This window comes from Ambystoma mexicanum, chromosome 8 (genome assembly GCF_040938575.1).
Source record: "Ambystoma mexicanum isolate Mex_15411 chromosome 8, UKY_AmexF1_1, whole genome shotgun sequence".
Taxonomy (NCBI): Eukaryota; Metazoa; Chordata; class Amphibia; order Caudata; family Ambystomatidae; genus Ambystoma; species Ambystoma mexicanum.
In genome coordinates, this window is record NC_090929.1 from 1,042,589,447 (window position 1) to 1,042,612,053 (window position 22,607).

A 22,607-nucleotide genomic window follows, 5' to 3' on the forward strand; every position below is an offset into this window, starting at 1 on the left:
GACGCCCCTTCGGACATGATGCCGGTATTCGGGTGTTGCCCCTCGGGCATAAGCCCGGTAAAAGAACCTTGCGGTCCCTCAGCACTGACACCGGGAGGATCCAGAGACCCCTGACCCGTGAGGCCGGTAGCTGGACTAGCCTTGGTACGTGTGCTGGTGCTAGAACCCAAAGGGTTCCTTCCAGTCGGGTGCTTCTTTGGGAAGGAGTCACCTTTAAGGGGTGCAATGGTAAATAGATGCCTTTCCTTTGGCCTCGAGTGATGTTTGACAAAGTCCTTTAGGTCCTCCGGAGGTGACTTCTGGAAGCATTCCCTCCACCTAGCTAGCCTGTTCTTCAGAGCATGTGGAGTCAGAGCGTTGCATGCGTATCAACCCTCCCAGCCGTGGTCGAGGCCAAGGCAGCGGATGCAAAGGGCATGGGGGTCGGATGTAGGGAAGAGCCCCTCGCAGGATGGACACCCGCTGAAGTTGGCATGGCCCGGGGAGGAGCGTGGTGTCAGAGGACCAAGTATCTAATTGAAAAGAAAAAGAGAAAGATAGAATATCCGGGGAAGAGCGCGTGGTATTACATGGCTTAAGCCAAACCCAGGAGCGCTGGTGAATTTCGGCCGGTTCCCGTCGACGCGGAAAAGGGGACTGGGGAGTGGCATTGTTGGGCAGAGTCAGGCGAGCTCATGCTCCCAGGGCCGTGCTCCAGCACGCCTCTAAATTTAAAGGGGAAGAAGATTTTTCTGGTGAAAAAGGTTTCCGTCCCTCACGACGGACGCCCATACACTATGGAGGAAAGGGGACGGGACGTAAGAGTAAGGGTGGATAGGAAAAGAGGAATGGGAAGAGAGACCCCAGAGGATACTGACCTGGAAGGAGTCCGCAATTGTTTCTGTCCCTCTACTCCCTTTCAAACCCATGAACGCATTAGAGTTAATGGAACCCTGTGTCTGCCTTAATAGATTCTGTCAGCAAGCAAACAGCATTAAGAGCTGATCTGGTCTACGCTGACGAAATACATCTGGGAAGGTCATTGAAAATTCCTTGCGTCTACGGGGACCAAGAAATATACCCCAGAACCCCAGTTACACTTACATCAAGGGTAGAGATACTATAAATTACTTACTTAGTAAATTACGTTCTGGTGCCGGACTACCGGAAGAAACTATTAATGGTACTGATTTCCCCACATTTAAAGAGTTAAGTGAACTTAACCAGGCCCCAGATAAATATTCCCCTTTTGACACCTGGGAAGAGGAAGGGTTTAACAAAAATTGACCTGCATGGAATTGGGATACATTTACCGAACGAGAGAGCAACAGAGACAGTTGCCCCATGTCAAATAAGATGGGAAGCCAGCGGCATTAGGGAAAGGGTATGTGACGAGTTTCTACATGTCGTCACTTCTCCCCAAAGGGGAGCCCTTTTCCATGAGGCCAAGGAGGTGAGGCCCCTACCAGATAGTCCCCCGGGGGTGGTATAATGCGGGAAAATCTCATGGGGAGGGACCCCCACCCCCTAGGGAGGATGACCATCTAGGGTATAGCCCTCATAAAACCATCACACTTTAGCCTCTACCACTGCAACCTCTTTGTAGACAGTAGACCTATGTGCTGTTTTAAAGTAGACTACCTCAAGCTCCTGGAAAGTGCTAAGACGAAGAACATCAGGAACATAGGTAATCCAAGTACTGGGACAAGGTGGGATACAGGAATAATGAAGAGCAATACCAAGAAGGAACTGCAGCGATATAGATTTCTGCAGAGGCGTGGTTCCTTTTACGCGATAAAAAACAAAGGACGGACTGACTATCAGAGAGACACCGTGTTAGGGAGAATTCTCTGTTTAGGCTGAATTTCCTAACCTAGTGAGTCCCCCAGCAGCTTTGCTGGATTTTTGGGGTTTATTTTTTTCTCCTGCCAAGAGTGAGACTCTTTTACCCTCACTCTTGGACATGATTTGAGTGTGTTTCTTTGAATCTAGAAGTGTTTAATGGGCTATGGGGTCTTTTACTCCATAGGGCTTCATGTGTTTTTGTGATGTGTGTTACACAGCACCCTCAGTGCAGTGACACAGGGGTGTCATAGTGACCCCCCCTGTACAGACTCCATACGCTGGGACTGACTACTGTCTCCCAGGGCATGTAAAGTCACCATTGACTTTACTAGTCTTAAATTCTGAACAGAACCAGTACAAACCATCATATTGTGGACGTACTGGCTGGGGCAATTCGATTGCCCCAGGGTCTGTTAGTCGAGGGGGCACGTCTCCATCCCCCCTGGTCGAGTTTTGGCTGGTGGCAGTGGATACTACTTTTTATATTCAACCGCAAATATTTTCCTATGGGATTTCCCATTGTTTTAGGCTACTATCTTTATTTAATTATTTACGGTAGCCTCGAACATACCGCCGGTTTATTTAACTAATATTAATTCTCCGGTTGGTATTTTTTGCCAAAACTTGATTCTAAAATGGCGTTTGTGTTCTCTTCTGTGACTCCAACCCAAGTCGAGCCCTTTGTTCCACTTTTTGGCGGGCTTCTCCACAGAAGCCCTCCAAAGTGGTGCCACTCTGTCTGTGGTACTTAGGAGGGGTGGAGGGGAATTTAGGCACCCTGGACTGAGTTGCCTAGGCAACTCAAGTCGCACTCCATCCTGATTGGCCCAAGTGGTGAGCCGGCCGGCTCACCACTTAACATGTTTGAGTGACAGCTAGGCTGAGTGAATGGGGGTTTGCTGCATAAAAGCAGGGCTTTGGGGACTGGAACTTCAGAAGTCGCCACAGGACCTAAGAATCCGACGAGGGAGAAGCTGAGCCGACCTGCCACGACACCACCACTGGTGGAGCCCTGCTGGACCGTCTCACCACTTTTCCCAACGACAGAGGAGATCTCCCGCCGGAGAGTCTTCATCCTTTGACTGGTGGGGATAACCAATTTCACCGTCTTTTCGCCTTCAGACGTACCTCGTGGCCGCCTTGCCTGTGCCAAGCACCCCGGCAACCGGGATACCACGTTTTACCACGACCGCGAAACAAAGGTACCACCTTTAACCGGAAAACTCTGCGGCTGGTTTCTGCCCTGGTAGTGCAACGATCATCTTTCCTCCAAGTCGAGATCTTCTCTTCCCCTGGACGACGACGCAACTTGCACCCACTACCAGGAACAACTGCCCCCGCTGGAGGATCCTTCCCACTAAAGGTACTGTGTCCCGCCTGGCTTCCCTTGCTACCGACTATACGGGGTAGATTTAGCCCCCAGCTTTCGAACCTGGGTTAGCCTGGGACACCCTGGCTAAACTTTCCTAAGCCTCTCTAAACTCTTTTTGAACCGTCTGCAAGACTTTCTAAGCCTAGTGTAACTGTGTGATCTTGGGCGCATTTGTGCTCTGCTCTCTCTAAGAGTGGGCCCAGCCTTTGGACTTTGGCTCACCAGTGACTTTTGCTCTTCTGCCTTGCTAACAGTGTTCCTGAATCTTAGAGTGGTGTACCTTTCCATATTCTGTCTTTTTCCCTCCCTTTCTCACAAACTTATTGGAGTGCCATCTAGTTAAGCGCTCACCTCTGTATGAACATAAGTGGCGTTTTACAGTGACTTATCTGATAAGGAAAAAGGGGTGTATATATTATAATAGTAACTGTGTTTAGAATATTTTACAATAAGAGTGCTGGAGTGTTTTCAACAGTGTGTTTTTAAATAAATAATTATATACTTTGATACCAAAGCTCTGGTCAGTGTTTGCTTGTATTGTTGTATCTGAGTGCCTATTGTGTATACTTTGCATACTGCCTAACTCTTCTTGAGGGAAGTCTGACTGCTCAGCCACAGCTACCAGGTAAATCCAGGTGGTACAGACTGCTACCAAGTGGGTTTACTGCCAACACCTGTAGTCCTAAATCTTTTGCAGTGGTCCCCAAGGGAACTGCACAGGTTTCTGCCTAACAGGGATGAATCGGCACATGAAAGTAAGCATCCTTGAGGTTGAGAGACACCAACCAATCCTGAAGTTGAAGGGCCTGGAGGACTTGATATCGAGTAACCATCTTGAACTTGTCCCTCCTGAGGAGCTTGGTCAAACCATGCAAGTCCATGATGGGTCTCAATCCTCCGTCTTTTTTCGGGATCAAAAAATAAGGGGAAAACCATCCCTTGTTCCTCTCCGCTATAGGTACCAGTTCTATGGCACCTTTCTCTAGCAGAGATAGGATCCGGACGCTTCAAAGTGAGCTTCCCCGGTGGATTGTCGTGAGGCCTCTGCCGGAAAGGAAGACAGTAGCTGTGTGCTATGATCTCCAGAACCCACACATCTGAAGTAATGGCACGCCATTCTACCAGATGCTGCGCCAGCCTTCCCCCAACCAGCAAAACATTGGGACATGGCCTCATGACTGAGCGGAAGCAGCTGCAGCAGTGCCAGAGGGCAAGGAGGCAACTGCCCGAGCGGCTTTGGCCCCTCGAGTACCTTGCTTTCCACCTCTGGTACGCCTACGGTGGCCCCTTTGGCTGGCAGCTCCCTTCGATCTACTAAAGGAAGAATAGTATCGAAAGGAACTTTCCCTCCATTGTTGTCCCCTAGGCCGAAAAGGTGGAGGTTGACGCACTGCAGCGCTCAAGGACTTCGCTGCAGCTTTGGAGGTCTGCAACCTCTCAAGGCTCTCGTCAGCATTGCTGCCAAAACGATGGACACCATCAAAGGGAATGTTGAGAAGCCGTGACTGTACATCAGGAGCAAACCCCGACTTCGGCAACCATGCAAACCTACGCATCATTGTGCTCGCTGCCATGGACCGGCTGACACAGTCTGCCACGTCCATACCCGACTGAATGGTCTCACACATGGCATCCTTGCCATCCTGAAAGAGGGCAAGAAAACCATCCCGTTCCACCTGTTCGGGAATGTGTTCAGCCGCCAATGACTCAATTCCACAGAGTGTGCGTGAATCTTGCAAGGGTACTAACGGAGTTGGCTGCCATTAAAGCCATACCCCCGGAAGAAAATACCTTCTTAGCCCAACTATCAAAGCTTTTGTCGTCCCTATCAGGAGGGATCGTAGGGTATGCAGCCTGCTTTGCTGGGGCCGTAGCCGCCTGCACCACCAAACTCTCCGGAGTGGGGTGCATAGACAAGTAGCAGGGGTCGCCACTGGCTGGACGGTATTTTTTTGGTAGCGACTTATTCACTGCCGGGAGACTCTCCGGAGCAGTCCAAGCCGCCGCTACCCTTCTTTATAAGGCCAGATGAAATGGCAACACTGGGTCAGTTGGTGGACCTTGGTCCAAGAGATCTGTCAGGTCATCCTGCAGATAATCCACAGGTGGAGCAGACCACCGCAGATGCTCTGTCACCCTCGACATGAGGCGCCTATACGAAGAGTCAGCATGTGTACCAGGCTCAGGCCTGCCAAACTCCACCTCCGGGGAGGTATCAAGACCACTGGCGTCATGTAAAGATAGACAAAGGTCTTCCAATTGGCTTTGACCAGATAACAGGTCATCCGGAACCTCAGGAGGCACAACCCCCTCTTCCTCAGACCCTTCCTCTACCTCTGAAATGTACTCCAAGGGTTAGAACAAGTCCACCCTGGGAGGAGGAACAGGCAATGGGTCAAACACAGGCTGCACAGACTTGCCAAGTGCCTTTCTCAGAGCTTCCACAGCTCTCCGGCGCACCTCCGGCAAGTTCTCAACAAAAGGCGTCGAGGGCGCGGATGAGAGTTGCGTCGACGTCGACCGAGGCGCCGACTACTTCGACAACGGGGTCGAGGCCGGAGCCCTGAGCGTGTCCTTCGACGGTGTCGGCGCCAATGGCATCGACGACTTCCTCGGAGCCTGGAGCAAGTCCCTCGATGGACATGGCGGCGAAGGCGTCAATGCCTTCTTCGAAGGCCTCACAGGCTCCAACTGCCTTGACGGCGTCGAGGACCGGGACCTGGACTGGGCACGGTGGCGAGCCTCCTTGACCGATCGGGACCGTGATGGTTCCCGATGATCGCGCCGACCGCCCGAGCCCGAAGGCGTGCGAGCGGTGGCCCTAGTGCGTTCCTTGCCGGCTCCACTCGGAGGCGCGGACGGAACGGTGCCCTGCAATTCGAAAATCGCCATCATCTGCCGGCGGAATTCGTCCCATTCGGCCGGCGACGAGTGCTTCGTGGGACAAGCCACCCGCCATCTGGCGGAGTCCTCGGACGAGGATGGGGAAAGCGACCGGTGACAGCGCTTCCGTACATGCCTCGAAGAGGCAGAGGAATGGCGGGACCCACTCCTGGAACAAGACCCCCTGGACTTACGCCAACGCGGAGAGTCACCCCTTGAATCGTTGGTCGAAAGTCCAGCGGACTTCGATTTACGGGGTTTGGAAACCCTACCTGCCGACAACTTCTTTCGCTCCTGCAAGGCCTTCGATGTCAAAGACTGTCATACATCGCAGTCATCGGTGGCGTGGCTCTCGCCGAGGCACCAGTGGCAGACGTCGTGCGGGTCCGTAAGAGACATCTTGGAACCGCAGTCCCGACACTTCTTGAAGCCCGACTTCGGGGTAGCAGAAGACGAAGACATATTCACAATACAACGATAGAAGAACTGATTCAACAAGAGAGAACTGAGGCGCGCTGAGATTTCGAGGTGAACACGTTTGCGGAAATAACGGAACTGAGGCTACAGGCATCGTGTGTCCTACATAGAACATCCGGTGATGTCGACCGTCGGAGGAGGTCCTCGAGGGAGCGTATCGACGTCATCGACGCAGGACACCCATGCCGAAAAAGTTTTCCTAAGCAGCACAGCTGTGGTGATCAATGTCAAAGATGTGGAATACGTCGGATGACACAATCCCCTTGAAGTGGCACTTATACACAGATCTCACACTATCTGCACAAAAACCATACTCCTAAATTAAAGGGTAAAACCTCCTGCTTTCAGTAGCAAAAAGTCTCGCCTACTTTGGCTAGACGCCTTGCATGGCCTAGCAATGACATACAGCAGGCAAAGCAACAGAATGTCAGCAAGAAAACCCATTGCCAATACTGTCAGGGAGGTCTACATGGCTTAGATATAAACAAGGAACAAAACTGTGTGCCATGTGCTTGAGGTAGAGCAAAGATCATTAGTTACCTGCATGTATCCCGTCTCTGCCGTCTTTACAGCAGTGTCCACAAGGCCCTCCCGTCCAGCCATGGTGTGGAAGAAGAATTCAGTAGGCGTCAAACCAGAATAGAAACTGTTTGCAACAAAGCCTTTGGCAGCAGGGAGCTAGAAGAGGTGAGAGAAGAGAAGGGAGATCATGAGCCAAGCGGAAGGAAGAGATTTATAAAGTGCTGTTGGGAAGGAATGTTTACGAAGAGTGCATCTGGAGAACAGATGAACCAGCTACTATGCCTTGTTGCAGTGAGCAAAAAAGAAGCAACCATGTTTCATGGTCTCCTGAGAGCTCAATCTTGATCAATGTTGGGGAAAATTCCTGTACCGGAGCAATACTCTGAGCAGATGGGGAGGGTTTTGTCAGTGATCATTTCATAAAATGACAGTCAGGATTTGGAGTTGCTCTGCTTAGTGTAGCACAGGGGGGAGACTGTGCAATGGGAATGGCCTGTGGCCATGTTCCTATACAGTACCTTTACCTAATGCAGCCATTAGGAATGTCAGTGAGGACGCCATTGGTGGCATTATCACTGATGTCATGAACAGTTAAAGGAATTAGTTTACAAAACAGTATCTCTACTCGTTACGCAGTAATGATCATTTGTCATTCCGATTAATCGAATTAGCAACCATCATTCTGTGGTAAATATTACTATGTGGGATGTTGTGAACAGGGTAAACGGGAGTTATGGCTGCGTAGATTTTTACATTTTAAATCATAACAAAAACATACACTTAACTAACATTTTTCAAGGAATTGGAAATTTGATTAAATAAATGTAGAATAATAGGACTAATATGATAAGTAAGGAAAAAGAGTGCTTATTTTACAATACAGTGCATCTATACGCCCTTCCTGCAATTATTATAAACGGTAGTCTCATTAAGCAAATCACCAACCATCATTATGTGGTCAATACAGCAATTACCAAACATTACTTTTTTATAGCACATAAAACTACAAGACTTTGGAACCAAGCATACTATTATCATGATTATTATTCAATGATTTTAAGGGTCTCCAAGACTGAAAAGGGGTGTTCCAATTTTACAGGGCTAAAGTGCGAGAGTAATGAGGAGGGACCAGTAAAGAACGGTATTGCTGCAACAAAAAACAAAACAAAAAAACGAATTGCAAAATACAGAGGACGAAAACACGATATTTGTTTAACTGAATTTTTGCGGGATTTTTGCTATTCTTTTGGGACAAATAGATAGGGGCTTGGGTTAGGGTATACATTAATGCTGGGGCTGTGGGGGCGGGGTGTCCAGGGGAGTGCAGGGTTCTCCCCCGCATAAAAATATGAACAAAATGTGCACACATTTTTTTAAAAAAAAATGTGTTTTCGGCATCAGTATTTTTTAAAAATAATTTCATCGTAGATCCGAAAAGAACAGCTCCACAACTGTAGAGTTTCCATCACCTTCGAGGAAATACTTGTCGCTGACCTATTGCAAGGAAAACCCCTGTAGATAGGACTGTGAAAGGAGCTCTTACCTTGCAATGCTTCTCAAAGTGAGGCAAAGATCGGTTCTCAAAGCCGTCCGGAACCCTGGACCCGCTGATTGCCTGCTGTCCAACACAGGCAATCATCTGGGAGATGTTAATGAAGGAACCTGAAAGCAAACAGAAAGGTTGCTGAAGAATTTATTTTCAGCAATGCAAAAGGATGATGCATTGGCAAACTTGATTGATCCCTGTTGGCTATTTATTTCTATGTATAAGCAAACAATGACCGTGGACTTGTGGAAGGTTTGATCAAAGGATCAGTCCTTGTCAGAGAGCTCTCTTGGTGTGATAGGTGACTGCCCATCTAGTTAGTTGACCATGGCTGAAAGCAAGGGCCTCTTTCGAGTGAGACAGTCACTTAACACACAATAGAACTTAACTTGTCCATATCCTTAACCAGTATCCAGTGTGTACACATTAGAATGTGAAGCAAGTCATGCAAGGAACAAGTTACTTACCTGTAACTTGTTGTCCTGCATGGGTCTGGCATGGATTCACATGCTCATGAATATTCCCCGTCGTCAGGCTGGGAATCCTCGGTAAAGAAAAATCAGTATCAGTTTCGTTTCTGATCTGTCTTTCGTAGTAGTAACCAATCACTGATCTCTGCGTCATACTAACCACAGCCAATGACTGCCATCTCCCTAAGCCCCGCCTCTGGCCGCCATCTTCAGATTTGGTAGCACGTGAAGGGGCAGTATGACCAAGTGAAGATCCGCAGAGGGGTAGGCGGGAGGGTTCGCATGTGAATCCATGCCAGACCCATGCTGGAGAACAACAGTTACAGGTAAGTAACTTGTTCCTTCTCCAGCATGGGGTCTGGCATGGATTCACATGCTCATGAATAAAAGAATACATAGCAGTACACACATGCACAACCACGGGAGGTGGCAACAGGCTCACCATTAAGCAATACAACAACTCAACATTAAGCATCTCTTACCTTCTCACCAGGCTCACCTTAGGCAAACAGGTTGCGCAGCACTGCTTGGCCGACCCTGGACTCCTCCCTGGAATCCCGGTCGACGCAGTAGAATTTCGTGAAGGTGTGCGTCGACCTCCACGTAGCAGCCCTGCAGATGTCCAGCAGGGGCACACCAGATAGGAACGCCGTGATAGCTGCAATCGCTCTGGTGGAATGGGCTCTCGGACGGCCGGGCAGCGGTCGGTTTGCCAACCGATGACAGTACATGATACAGCCGGAGAGCCATCTGGAAATGGAAGCCTTTGAGAGTGCCTTCCCCTGATTGACAGGTCCAAAGTTCACAAAAAGTTGTGACGTCTTCCGAAAACTCTTCGTGCGGTCCACGTAGAACTTCAGCGCTCTAGCCACATCCAGCGAGTGCAAAGTCCTTTCAGCCGGCGACGAAGGCGACGGGAAGAAAACAGGCAACACCAAGGGTTCGTTGAGGTGGAAGGCCGACGGCACCTTGGGCATGAAGGAGGGGTGCGTCCTGAGCACTACCCTCGTGTCGTGAAAAGTCAAGTACAGGGGCTTGCAGGAAAGGGCCTGGATCTCTCCCACCCGTCGTGCGGAGGTGATGGCCACAAGAAACGCTGTTTTCCACGACAAGAACTTCAACGGAGCTGAGTGCAGAAGCTCGAACGGAGGTCCCATGAGCTTGGTCAGCACCACGTTGAGCTCCCACGCCGGGGCCGGAGCCTTCACCGGCGGGAACGATCTGAACAGTCCCTTCATGAATTCTTTCACCAGATGATGAGACCACAAAGACGTCCGTCCCGTGGTTCTGGTGTATCGGGAGATCGCAGCAAGATGAATCTTGATGGAAGCGTGCGCCAGTCCAGCCTTGGCCAGCGTCAGTAGGTACGGCAGTACTTGAGGAGCCGTAATCCGTAGAGGGTTAATCTTCTGTGCGTGGCACCAGACAGAGAACCTCTTCCATTTGTGTCCGTAGCATTTAAGAGTTGAGGACGCCCTGGCCTTTGCAAGAACCTCTCTGCAGTCGGCCGGTATGTCGTAACCTCCAAACTCTAACGCTGCAGGAGCCAGGCCTGCAATTTCAGCAACTTCGGGTCGTGATGGAGGATGGCGCCTCCTTCCCTGGAGAGAAGATCTGCGTCCACTGGCAGCTTGATTGACGGGGACGCTGACAAGTCCAGAAGGTCCGGGAACCATATCTGCCTCGGCCACGCAGGTGCGACGAGGATCATCCTGCACCGTGACCTCTTGAGCTGGTTGATGAGCCGGATCAGCAACGGCAATGGAGGGAACGCGTATAGAAACAGGCCCTCTCAGGGGAACGAGAAAGCATCACCCATGCTCCTCGGCTGGGGAAACCTGCTGGCGAACCTCCGGCACTTGGAGTTCGTCGCCGTCGCGAACAGATCGATCTGGGGTGTGCCCCACCGTCGGAAGAGGCGGTCCACTAGATCCTATCGTAGTTCCCACTCGTGACACGAGCGCGAGTCGGCGATGGTGTTTTTTATTCCTGCCAGATGAAACGGCACCAGAAACATCCCTTGGGCGACGGCCCAATGCCACAGACCCTGCGCCTCCTTGGACAGGGCTGGGGATCTGGTACCGCCCTGCTTCCTGATGTAGAACATGGTGGTGGTGTTGTCGGTGAAGATCCTCACCACCTTGCCCTTGAGGGACGGAAGAAAGGTCCTGAGGGCCCAAAACACTGCACGGAGCTCCAGGACTTCTCCGTCGGAAGCCAAAGGCCTCTCGCGTGCAGATTTTCGGTGTGCGCTCCCCACCCTTCCAGGGAGGCATCCGTGGTCACTGTCTTCTGGTGGCCGAGGGTCTGGAAGTCCATGCCCGCCGTCAGATGCGCGCGGGTGCCCCACCACCGGATCGCTCGTTGGAATCTCTCGTCGAGTGAGATCCTGTCCTCGAAGCTGCCCGTCATCTGGATCCAGCGAGCGTCCAGGAACTCCTGTAACGGGCGCATCCGAAGCCTGCACAGGCGAGATGAGATAAATGCAAGAAGACATCATTCCGAGGAGGGATTTGATGGACCTCACCCTGGCCGCATCCGCAACTAGCATCCGCTGCACCTTGCCCAAGATGGCCCTCGTCCTTTCCTCCGACGGAGAGGCCAGAAGCGCCACTGTGTCGAGTTTCGCTCCCAGAAACAGTGCGTCTTGCGCGGGCACCAGGTGGGACTTGGCGTAGTTTATGGAGAATCCCAGGTCCATGAGTAGTTGGACGGTCCTCACCGTGTGTTCCGCGGCGAGCTCCCTTGTCTTTGCTCGGATGAGCCAGTCATCCAGGTAGGGGTAGACGTGGATCCCCTCCAGGCGCAGCTGCGCTGCCACCGGTGCGAGGCACTTGGTGAACACCCTGGGTGCCGACCTCAATCCGAAGGGAAGGGCTCTGAACTGGTAGTGACGCCCTTGGACCACGAATCTGAGAAACTTTCGGTGTCCCTTTAGGATGGGGATATGGAAGTAAGCATCCTCCAAATCCAACGACGACAGGAAATCGCCCTCCTCCAGCTGACCCAGGACGTGCTGGAGGGTGACCATCCGGAACTTCTGTGCCTTGATGAATTTGTTCAGTCATCGTAGGTCCAGGATGGGACGCCATCCTCCTGTCTTCTTCTTCATGAGGAAGTATTTTGAGTAAACTCCGGAGCCCCGAAGCCTCTTTGGGACGAGCTCGATGGCGCCTTTCTTGAGCATCGCCTTTACCTCCAAGAGAAGTTGAGGGACGTGATGGTCCTTCCTGGCCACGACGGGGACGCGCGGGCACTTCTTTAGAAACTCGAGCGCGTGACCCTGGGCCAGGGCGTCCAGCACCCAACGGTCGGTGGAGATGGACTCCCACACACTGACGAAGTTCGCCAGCCGGCCTCCCACCGGGATGCTTCGGTGGGGGCCCGACCCCACAGCCGGTTCAGTCCTGCTTCGACAAGGCTTTGCCGGCTTGTCCTCCCTGGCGACGACGGTGGGGTCCGCCCGACTTGCCTCGTCCCCTGTAGGCTTCCTGTGACGACGAACGTGCCACTTGACGGTAGGTGGAATATCCGCCGCCGGAACCTTTGGAGGCACCCTGCTTGCCTCCGGTGCTCCGAAAGGGCGGCCGTCGTTGCTGGAGAACACCAAGAGCCCGGCCGTCTCCGTGCCCATCTTGATGGCTTGTAGGGAATCGTCCACTGTTTTCCCAAACAGGTTGCTCCCGTCGAACGGCATGTCCAAAACTCTGGTCTGCACGTCCTGCCGGAAGTCCGTTGCCTTGAGCCATCCACGCCGTCTAAGGCACACGCCGTTGCCCAACTGGCGAAACCCAGTGTCAGCGATGTCTGTCGCTATCGTAATGGCGTGGTCCGACGCCACTTCTCCTTCCTGCAAGATCTCTACGGCCTCCGCCCTCTTGTCGTCCGGTAGGAAGTCCAGCAGGGGGGCGATCTTGTACCACAACTCCCTGTCGTAGCGGGCTACGATAGCCAAGGCGTTGGCAGCCTTAATCGTCGTCGCTGCCGATGAGATGACTCTGCGTCCCATCGTGTCCAATTTCTTTCCCTCGCCGTCCGGGGGGGAGGTTGACGTAGAGGCCGAAGCCCCACCCCCCGCTTTCTTCCTGGCCGCCGCGGAGACGACCGAGTCCGGGGTCGGTGTGGGGCCGCGTCCGGGACCCGGTACTTCTTCTCGTACCGATCCCTTCTCGCAGGCGTTGTGGATGGGTTCTTGAGGAGGGCGAGACCCTCATCCCAGATATCGTCCAGTAGAGGTACAGCGAGGACCGTCTTCCTCTTGGTCTTGTGCCGTTGATAAAGGAAACTTTCCTTCTTCTTCTCTTCCGGGCAGAGCTGGAAAAGCTCGGATGCCCTGGCGATCATGGCATGAAACGATCCAATGTCGTCGGGCGGGGAAGCCCGGGGAGGAGGTGACGACGGAAGATCCTCGCCGTAAACTTCGTCGTCTGTACCCGTCACGGCCGTGTCCGTCCCCGTATCATCCCCACGGGTCGTGGACGGGGAGGAGGGCTGAGCAGGGCGCGATGGTTGAAAAGGAGGTGGAGGATGAATCCTTCTTCTCTTAGGAGGAGGGCTCCCAGGAGGGCCCCCAGAAGGGCCTGGCTCCGGGACCCCCGTCGGGAGCGGTTCCTCCGTTGGTGGTAACGGCAATCTCGTCCTTATCTCCGAGCATAAGGACTGTATAGCCAACAAAATGGCCGCCGAGTTGTCTTGCGGCACTGGTTGAGGGGATTCTGACGGGCGGTCAGGAACATAGTCGGCACCCTCGACGTTCTCGTCGTCTCCTTCGTCTCCTTCGTCGGGGTCCCTCCCGACGGGCTGGTCTTCTTCCACGCCAATGCCGTGGCTTAAGACTTCGATAAGCTCCTCTTCAGAGGTTGAGGCCGAATCCACGATGGCCTCCTGCCCCCCTTTTTCTTCTCCGTCTGAGGTTTCACGGGGGTCCTGTCGATGGGCTTGAAAGAGGACTCCCTCCGTGGTGGCAGGGAGACTCTGGGCCCCGAGGTCGCCTCCATTGGTGTAGCCTCCACAGGCTGAGTCAGGGCCGCCGCGACTGTCTCGATAGAGGCCTTGGCAGGGTGGATCAAGGCTTTCACCACCTTAGGTGCGCTCACTGCCTTCTCCTTGGGGGGAGGGTCACCGCCTCGCTCCCCCTCCGATGGGGTCTTCGAGCTCGACCGGGGCCTCTCCAGAAGCTTTGCCGGGTGCTCGGACTTCCTCTTACCCGAGCCAGAGCGTTGGCTCGTGGTTGATGGCGCCGGGGAGGTTGCGCCCTACCTGGCAACCGAAGAGCCCGACCGTTTGGCGCTCCCGGTGCCAGCGGACTCGCGGTGCTTGGCCTTCTGTTGGGCCCCCGTCGCCGGGGCGCCCTCAAAGCTCTAAGAAGACCGCTCGGACTTCTTTTTCTCGCCTGACGGGCTCTTCCCTTCCAGCCAGTTGGCGAGACGCAGATGGCGGTCCTTCATGGTCCGCTCCGACATGTTCCCGCAAAACGCACAGTCCTTCTCCACGTGCGTCTTGTCCTCATGCAGGCAGTAGAGGCAAAGGGAGTGTTCGTCCTCCTTGAAGACATTCTGAAGCTGGCATCCAGGGCAGACCCTGAACAGCTTTCCGGGCGTCGAGCTTCCCTTCTCCTGGGCCATGTCCGAGATGGGCATGAGAAACTTCTGGAGTCCTCCAAAAGCGTGGCTCGACGAAATCTTCATCCTTGAGGGGCGTAGAAGAATCTGACATGGGTCCCCGTTGATCGGATAAAGAAACGGTGGAGCTTGAGGCTCTTTTGACCGAAAAAAGAGAATTTTCCTATGAAAAAGCGCGAAAACGCACTAAAGCTCGAGAGCAATAGCACGAGGATCCCAACACTTGAACGTGCGGTAAAAATCTGAAGATGGCTGCCAGAGGCGGGGCTTAGGGAGATGGCAGTCATTGGCTGTGGTCAGTATGACGCAGAGATCAGTGATTGGTTACTACCACGAAAGACAGACCAGAAACGAAACTGATACTGATTTTTCTTTACCGAGGGTTCCCAGCCTGACGACGGGGAATATTCATGAGCATGTGAATCCATGCCAGACCCCATGCTGGAGAACTTTACATGTACTTTCAGCCTCCATTCCAAAACTGATGACTGGCTAGAGAGTTGGAAGCTGCGAGGAGAACAAAGGAGGACAACATGCAGGGTTCAACTGCAAGAGCATGGTTCCCACATTTTCAGCTCATCTAAAAAGAAGAAAACCTGCTCCAACTAAGCAGGCTAACATATGTTGTACAAGCAGAAAGATGCATAGCTCTCAACTCAACCGCTTTTGGCGGGTGTCACCCGCCTTGAAAGCAGATGAATCACCCGCCAAGTCCCTCATACGCCCATTCACTTCTATGGGCCTCTCACCCGCCAAAAAGAAAATCGGGTGTTTTCACCCGCTTTGGTGACAGGAAAGGTTGGGTGCTATGAAGATGGCTCATTATGTCATAATTAGGAGAAAGTGAGGGTGATTATGACCTCACTTGTGAAGGTGAGGTGAATTAGGCCATTAATGTCAAGTGAGATATTAAATGAGTACTTTACAATTGGGTGGAAAGGTGAACCGTGGGAGGTCACCCTTGGTATAAAGGAAGGAATTTTACTGGACCACTGGTTAAAAGTAGGATACTGACGATCATGTCAAAGAAACAACCAGGTTTCATCTGATATTGCTGAAGAGGGGATATCACTGCTGAGGGGAGTGAGAAAGTGATGATCATAGTGTCATTAATAGAATTTCAACACCACTGAAGAGGGTGTGTGGGTAGCAGCTGAGTCAAACATTGCATCACTCCTGAAGCAGAGTGTCAGGGGACCATGTCCCTTCTAAAGGAGAAAAGGAGGAGGAGGAGGAACATCACCTCAATCCTGAGAGAAAAACGGTGACATCACTGCTAACTAGATTATGACATCACATTTGTCTTGGAGACATACGACATCACTGCTTAAGTAGGCTGGTGCATTAAAGTATTACAAAGGGAGGGAGGTATTGGTACATTGGGAGAGTGACAAATACTGAGTGCATGTGAGAAAGAGCCAGAGAGAGATCACATGACAGTCATGGGTGTCTAAGGGAACCATAAAAAAGATTCTTTTGTTACACTGGTACTCCACAACAGGTGATCTGACCCAGATTTAGGATCATAGAACATTCTTACTCCTAGGCTTGCCAACAACATACCTACATACTAATTTCTTTTAAAAGTATTAAAACAAACAAACAAAAAATTTCAAAGCGCAGTGTTCTTAAAAAAGAGTATGCTATCTCTTTACATCTTTCGGGGGTCATTTGGCTTTGTGATAACCCAAAAACCTTAAACCAATGGAGCCCCTTTCGTTTGAAAGCTTAGCGCCAATTAAATACTTTTCATTTGTTTTCCATATATGTGCGTTAGCAAAGATCTTCTTTTTGCTATTGTTGACTTTTTGGAGGCAAGCAAAGCACTTGGTACCGGGAGACTATGTTTTGTGATGAATCAAGGTATGTCATCAATTCTCCTCAGGAGGAAACCCTCCCCTGTGAAGCTAGGGTGGCGAGATCGCTACCCAATATTCCCCATATTCCTGACCCCCTCATCGAGGATCTGTGCCCGCTGAGCCTTCAGAACTTCTAAAGTTAGGATATTGAACTTGTGACTGATTGCCATCATGTAATTGCATCTACAGTACTTACCTCCTTTGCTTGATAAGTTATTGGCTGATGTTTATTAAGTGAATCTAATGGGGACTGTATATGGAATACATTACTTACCGTAATCATATTTCTGATGCTTGTATCTGCTTAGATTCACAGGCTTAGCATCGGTCGATATCTAGTGGTAGGTGCAAAATATTGCACATGTTTTTGAAGTTCAAAAAAGGGACGTCGACTAGGCGTGTTTTTAAAATTATCTCTAGTGTGACGTCTACTGTACCCATGATCCCACACGCGTCGAGGTCCCTCGGATAGTTTTATTTCTGACATGAGGGAGTACAGCGAGTATGCGTGGAGAATAGTTAACTTGTGATGAGGTGTGAAACATCTAGGATTTGCCCTAGAATCTTCAACTGCAAGAGGGGAGGAATGGTGGGCTTCAGGAGCCAGCTGATAAGTTCAGCGTCTGAGGGCATGGGAGGAGTATTGTCCCTTGGTTCTGTGACATGTTGTGTGGGCATAGCTGTTGGAGGACAAAGAGAATTAGTCAGTAGGTGTGAAAACCAGGTTTGTCGCGCCACATATAGGAGCCATCAGGAGAACAAGTTACTTGTTCCTGGTATATGTGGACTATCATGTTGAGAAGTGGAGTTGAGGGTCTGGGGGGTGACTTACGCAAATCTCCCTGACCAGTTCACTAAATGCATTCCCCTTGAATTTTATCTGGGGAAACATGGTTGTGTAATCGTGGCATTGAGCGTTCTCTCGTGTAGCAAAGAGATCTATGTCTGGAAACCCCCAGTTTGTGAAGACCTAGTGTAGGACGTTGGCATTCATCTGCCACTCCTGTTCTGACAGGAGATTTTCACTTCTGCGTAGTACGCCTGTTACAGAATTGTATTCCCCTGGAACATGTTGTGCTAGGAGAAACATGATGCGTTTTAGTTCCCACAGCCAAATGTTCTGGGCTAGTTTGGATAGCCGTGGAGAGTGTTCCTCCCTGCTTGTTTATATAGAACATGGCTGTCGTGCTGTCCGTTAGTATGAGCACTGTCTTCTGTAATAGCGGTTTGAATGCTTGTAGAGCTTTGAAGACTGCTAGAAGTTCTAGAAGGTTGATATGCTTTTTGGTTAATGCTTGTGTCTACACCCTGTGCGCAGTCTGATGGAGAAAATGAGCTCTCCACCCGGTTAATGATGTGCCTGTAGTGAGAGTGGCTTCAATTGCTGCGGTGTTGAACGGCTTGCCCTTTAAAAGGTTTTCCTTTGTCCACCACTGCAGAGATAGAACCAGAGGATGCAAAACCACCACTAGATCGTCCCACAGACCGCTTGCTTGCGACCATTGGTTTTGTTAGCCACTCTTGATTAGGACGCATGCGCAACTGGGCGTGCAGCACAAGATAAATGCAGGAAGTCATTCCTAGAAGGCAAATTGCCTTTCGCACGGTTACCTGGCGACCGACTATGTATTAAGGGATTTGAAACAGTATGTTTTGTACCCTTTCATGGGAGGGTAAGACTAGGCCCTCATCTGTTCGAATTAGTGCCCCAAGAAATTGTTTTACTTGACTGGGCACTAGATTTGATTTTTTTCTTTGATGGAGAAGCCTAATCCAAACAGCAGATTGACTGTTGAGTGTTTTGCTGACACAACTGAGGTGTCTCTCCTGTTATTAGCCAGTCGTCTAGGTAAGGGTATACTGGAATGGACTGCCTCCGTAGGTGTGCAGCCACCACCGCAACGACCTTTGTAAACACTTGTGCTGCTGAGGCTATGCCAAATGGTAGCACTTTGAATTGGTAGTGCTTGTTTCCCACTTTGAATGTTAGGTATTTTCTGTGCGCTGGCAACACTGGAAGTATGCATCTTTCATATCCTACGTTGCCATGTAATTACTAAAACAGAGTGGAGGAATTATTTCCTGCAGCATCGTCATCCTGAACTTTTGTGTCCTGACATACATGTTTGCAGGGCGCAGGTCTAAGACTCGCCGCAAAGTTAGATCTTTCTTTGGAACAAGGAAGTACACTGAATAAATACCTTGGTTTTCTTCCAGAGGTGAAACTAGCTATTTCGCTCCCTTTTGTATTCATGTTAAAACATCTTCTTATAAAATCAAGTGATGTTCTGACAACCTTCTTGATCGAGGAGGATGTGGCAAGGTGTTTCTAGAAATTCTACTGAATAAACTTTGGTCACGGGCTCTGACGTTATCCCCTCCCATTTGTGGGCGACAGATGTTATGCGACCCCCTAGTGGGGAAGCATAGGAGGGTACCTGGACTAGATCGCCATTTGTTGGAGGAGGAAGTAGAGCCTTTAGAGGATAACTCTGCCCAGTCCTTACCTCTCCTAAACCCTCTTTGTTGACTGCTTTAAAAAGAGGAGGATTGACTTTGGGGATTGTACCAAGAAGACGAGGAGGCTGCAAAGCCAGACTGCGAGGCCCTTGAGAAACCCTGTCTTTGAAATGAACGCCGATTATTGAAGGTGCCTCGATGGATAAAGGGTTTATTAGAAAGGTGCTCTAGTGTTTTTAGGGTTTCATATTCCTCTTTGGGAGTCTCTAACTGGTCGCCTACTGCCTTTTCAAAGAGGACATAATCTTCAATAGGCATATTTATTAAAGTTGCCCGAGTTTCAGGTTTGAACCCCGAATCCTGAAGCTGTGCATGACGTTTGAGCAAGGTGCCCTCAGCTTTATATTCTGGGCTACTTGTTTCCCTTCAGTAGAAGTTTTGAGTAGGTGGGACCTAACTGGTTCAGGGACGGAATGCAGTTGTTTGTGTACTTCAGCCCACTGAGTATTATAAATTGCAAGCAAAGTAGTATTATTTGCTATGAGAGTTAAATATTCCCCACAGACCTCTTTTGCCAAGGGTATACATTCATTTGCACTCTTCATTGGGTGGTCCTTCAGCACTAGACAGTGACACACCCGCCCTTTTTCTAGTGATGGTGACAACTAGTGAATCAGGCTTTACATGACCTTTAATGTAAAGTGGGCCTGAAGGGGCTGGCTTAAAAAAATGTCCATCCTGGGGTTGTTTGCATGAGTAAGTGAAGGTGTAGTTAGATGGGGCAATTCTCTTTTGAATAGACTGCAAGAGAGGAATATCCTGACTGATGAATTTCCTGTTGTCTAAAATATCATCTACAAATTCAGAGTCCCCCACTGTCTCCGGAGTTTGAATATTACAATGATTAGCAGCCCTTTTAGTTGAAAAAAAGCTGATCATCAATGGGGGAAACGTGACCACTCTCAGGTGTAACATCAGGAGGATCTATAATGGTGACGTCAGGGACATTGTGGTCAGAGTTATCAGGATGATCTGGGTCGTCATACCCCACGGTTGCTCAGTAATGTCCACAATAATATGTGTGGGAGAAGACGGACGCCTTAGGGATTCAGCTAAAGGCTGCCCCATTTGTAAGTTTAAGGTTTTTTTGCCCAATTGGGTACTTTTCCATGACTGTTACAAAAGAGGAGACCTTGGTCATAGTGTCCACAAAAAGTTTGCTAGACCAGATACATATCTTTGGTGTTTCAGGTTGTTAAGCAGAATCCTGTGCAGTTCCCTTGGGGAACACTGCAAGAAGATTTAGATTACAGGAGTAAGCAGTAAACCCAATTGGTAGCAGTCTGCACCACCCAGAATTACCTGGTAGCTGTGGCTGAGCAGTCAGACTTCTCTCAAGATGAGTAGGGCAGTATACAGAGGATACACAATAGGGCTAATAACACAGTAGAACAAGCAAACACTGACCAGAGCTTGGTATCAAAAGTATATAATTATTTATTTAAAACACACTTTAGGAAATACACTAAGCACTCTAAATAAAAGCAAGTTCAAACCCAGTCAGATAAAGTATACATACCTCCCTTAATAATTATTAGACAAGTTTAGGTCAAACTACCACTATTTGTAAAAACAGATGTGAGCGCGTAGCTTAGATGGCACTCCAATAATTAAGTTAAAGGGAGAGAAAAAGGCAGGTCATGAAAATAAAAAAAAAACGATAAAACCAGCAGATAAGGGTGGGGCAGTAGTAGTCATGGACTCTGCTTTCTATCACACCCAATGTCGAATGATGCTTAATGACAATTCCACGTATCTGCGATTGGATCGTGATCCTACTATACAGATTAAATCAGTGATTGAAGCCTGTGTGAACCGAGCTTTGGATAATGAGTGGATCTCGATTAAAACAAGGTCTTTTCTCCTCAATAAACATCCAATCATACCAGTACTATATGGTCTTCCAAAGATGCACAAAAACACAACGCATCCTCCCTTGAGACCCATAGTAGCAGGAACAGACAGTATTTTAGATCCACTGTCTAAATATGTTGATAAGATCTTACAACCCCTGGTGAAGTTGATACCTACCTACTTAAGGGATACAACTGATTTTTTATTGAACATAAATGAAATTGTTTGTCTATCCTCAGAATGTATTTTGTTTTCTATGGATGTATGTAGCCTGTACACCTTGATTCCCCACCAGGAGGGAATTGAGGCAGTAGAGTGGTTACTACTACAGTCTGTGAATGTAGAATGTGATCCACAGTTGGTGATTGAGTTGATTACGATTATTTTACACAACAGTTACTTTAGGTACCAAGACTCATATTTTGCACAAATTTCTGGAACATCAATGGGGTCAGCGATGGCCCCTGCATATGCTAATATCTACATGTACTGGTTTGAAAAACAATTTTTACTAGACAATGTTGAATGGTCCAGTAAGATAATTGTCTGGAAAAGGTACATCAACGACATTTTTGGTGTGTGGTGTGACTCCAAAGGTGAACTCAAAGTGTTTTTTGAATATTTAAATACTGTTCATTCACGGATAAAATTTACTTTGGAAATTGGTGACCCCAAGTTACACTTTTTGGACGTTCAGTTAGAAATTGTTAAAAATCAGGTCAAAACATTACTTTTTCATAAACCAACTGATGTTAATAATTTATTGCATTTTGCGAGTTTTCATCCAAAGCCAATGATGGCTAGTCTGCCATATAGTCAGATATTACGAATTAAGAGAATTGTTATGGATACTGATGAATTTAAAGTTGAATGTGAGTCGCTCTCTAAAAAATTCTCTGAAAGAGGGTATCCAGTACAACTTTTGAATGAGGCCCAGAATAGAGCACTCCCGATTACAAGGGAGCAATTGCTTTCACCTAAGGTGAAGAAGGAGTCTGATGCAATTTTGCATATTTCCAAATTCTCTCGACAAAGTTGGCATGTTAAAAGAATCATACATAAACACTGGTTGATTCTCCATCATGATCCTACACTTCTGGGATTGTTTCCATCTCCACCAACGATGGTGTATAGAAGAGGTAGGAACCTGAGAGATAGGGTTGTGAGAGCCGAAAGAGGCCCGAAGGAAATTCAGATGACATTGGTGACTAAAAAAAAAGGGAACATTTTCTTGTCTGTCGTGTAGTCATTGTAACAATGTGGCTAAAGGAGAATACATTCTTCACCCGCAGACGGGTAAAAAAATCACTCTTAGAGATTTTGCCCCATGCAGATCCACAGGGGTGATTTACAGCATTAAGTGCCCGTGTGGATTAATGTATATTGGACAGACAGCCAGATCCGCACGTGAAAGATGGACTGAACATAAATCTCAAATACGGTGTAAAAATGAGAAATCTTCAGTTGCTAGGCATTTTAATATGTCTAGACATAGTATTGCACAATTGAGGTTTAATGTTTTGGAAGTGGTGAAGAAACCACCCAGAGGAGGTGACTTTTTGAGAATATTAGCCCAGAGAGAGATGTTTTGGATTGACCTCTTGGGGACTTTATCTCCAAGAGGGCTCAATGAAGAGTTCTCTTTGAATTGTTTTGTGT

At 49.3% G+C, this 22,607-nt stretch overlaps 1 protein-coding gene across 1 annotated transcript in view; it reads right to left on the bottom strand.

The window, feature by feature from the left end:
• POLR3A (RNA polymerase III subunit A) overlaps positions 1-22,607 on the bottom strand; it is a 1,042,059-nt gene that overhangs the window by 533,418 nt on the left and 486,034 nt on the right. Inside the window, exons 18-19 of the mRNA XM_069611006.1 lie at positions 8,622-8,740; positions 7,097-7,234 (exon numbers count right to left, since the gene is read on the bottom strand). Of these exons, the coding sequence (XP_069467107.1) occupies positions 7,097-7,234; positions 8,622-8,740 (257 nt within the window). The remainder of the gene's footprint in view (positions 1-7,096; positions 7,235-8,621; positions 8,741-22,607) is intronic.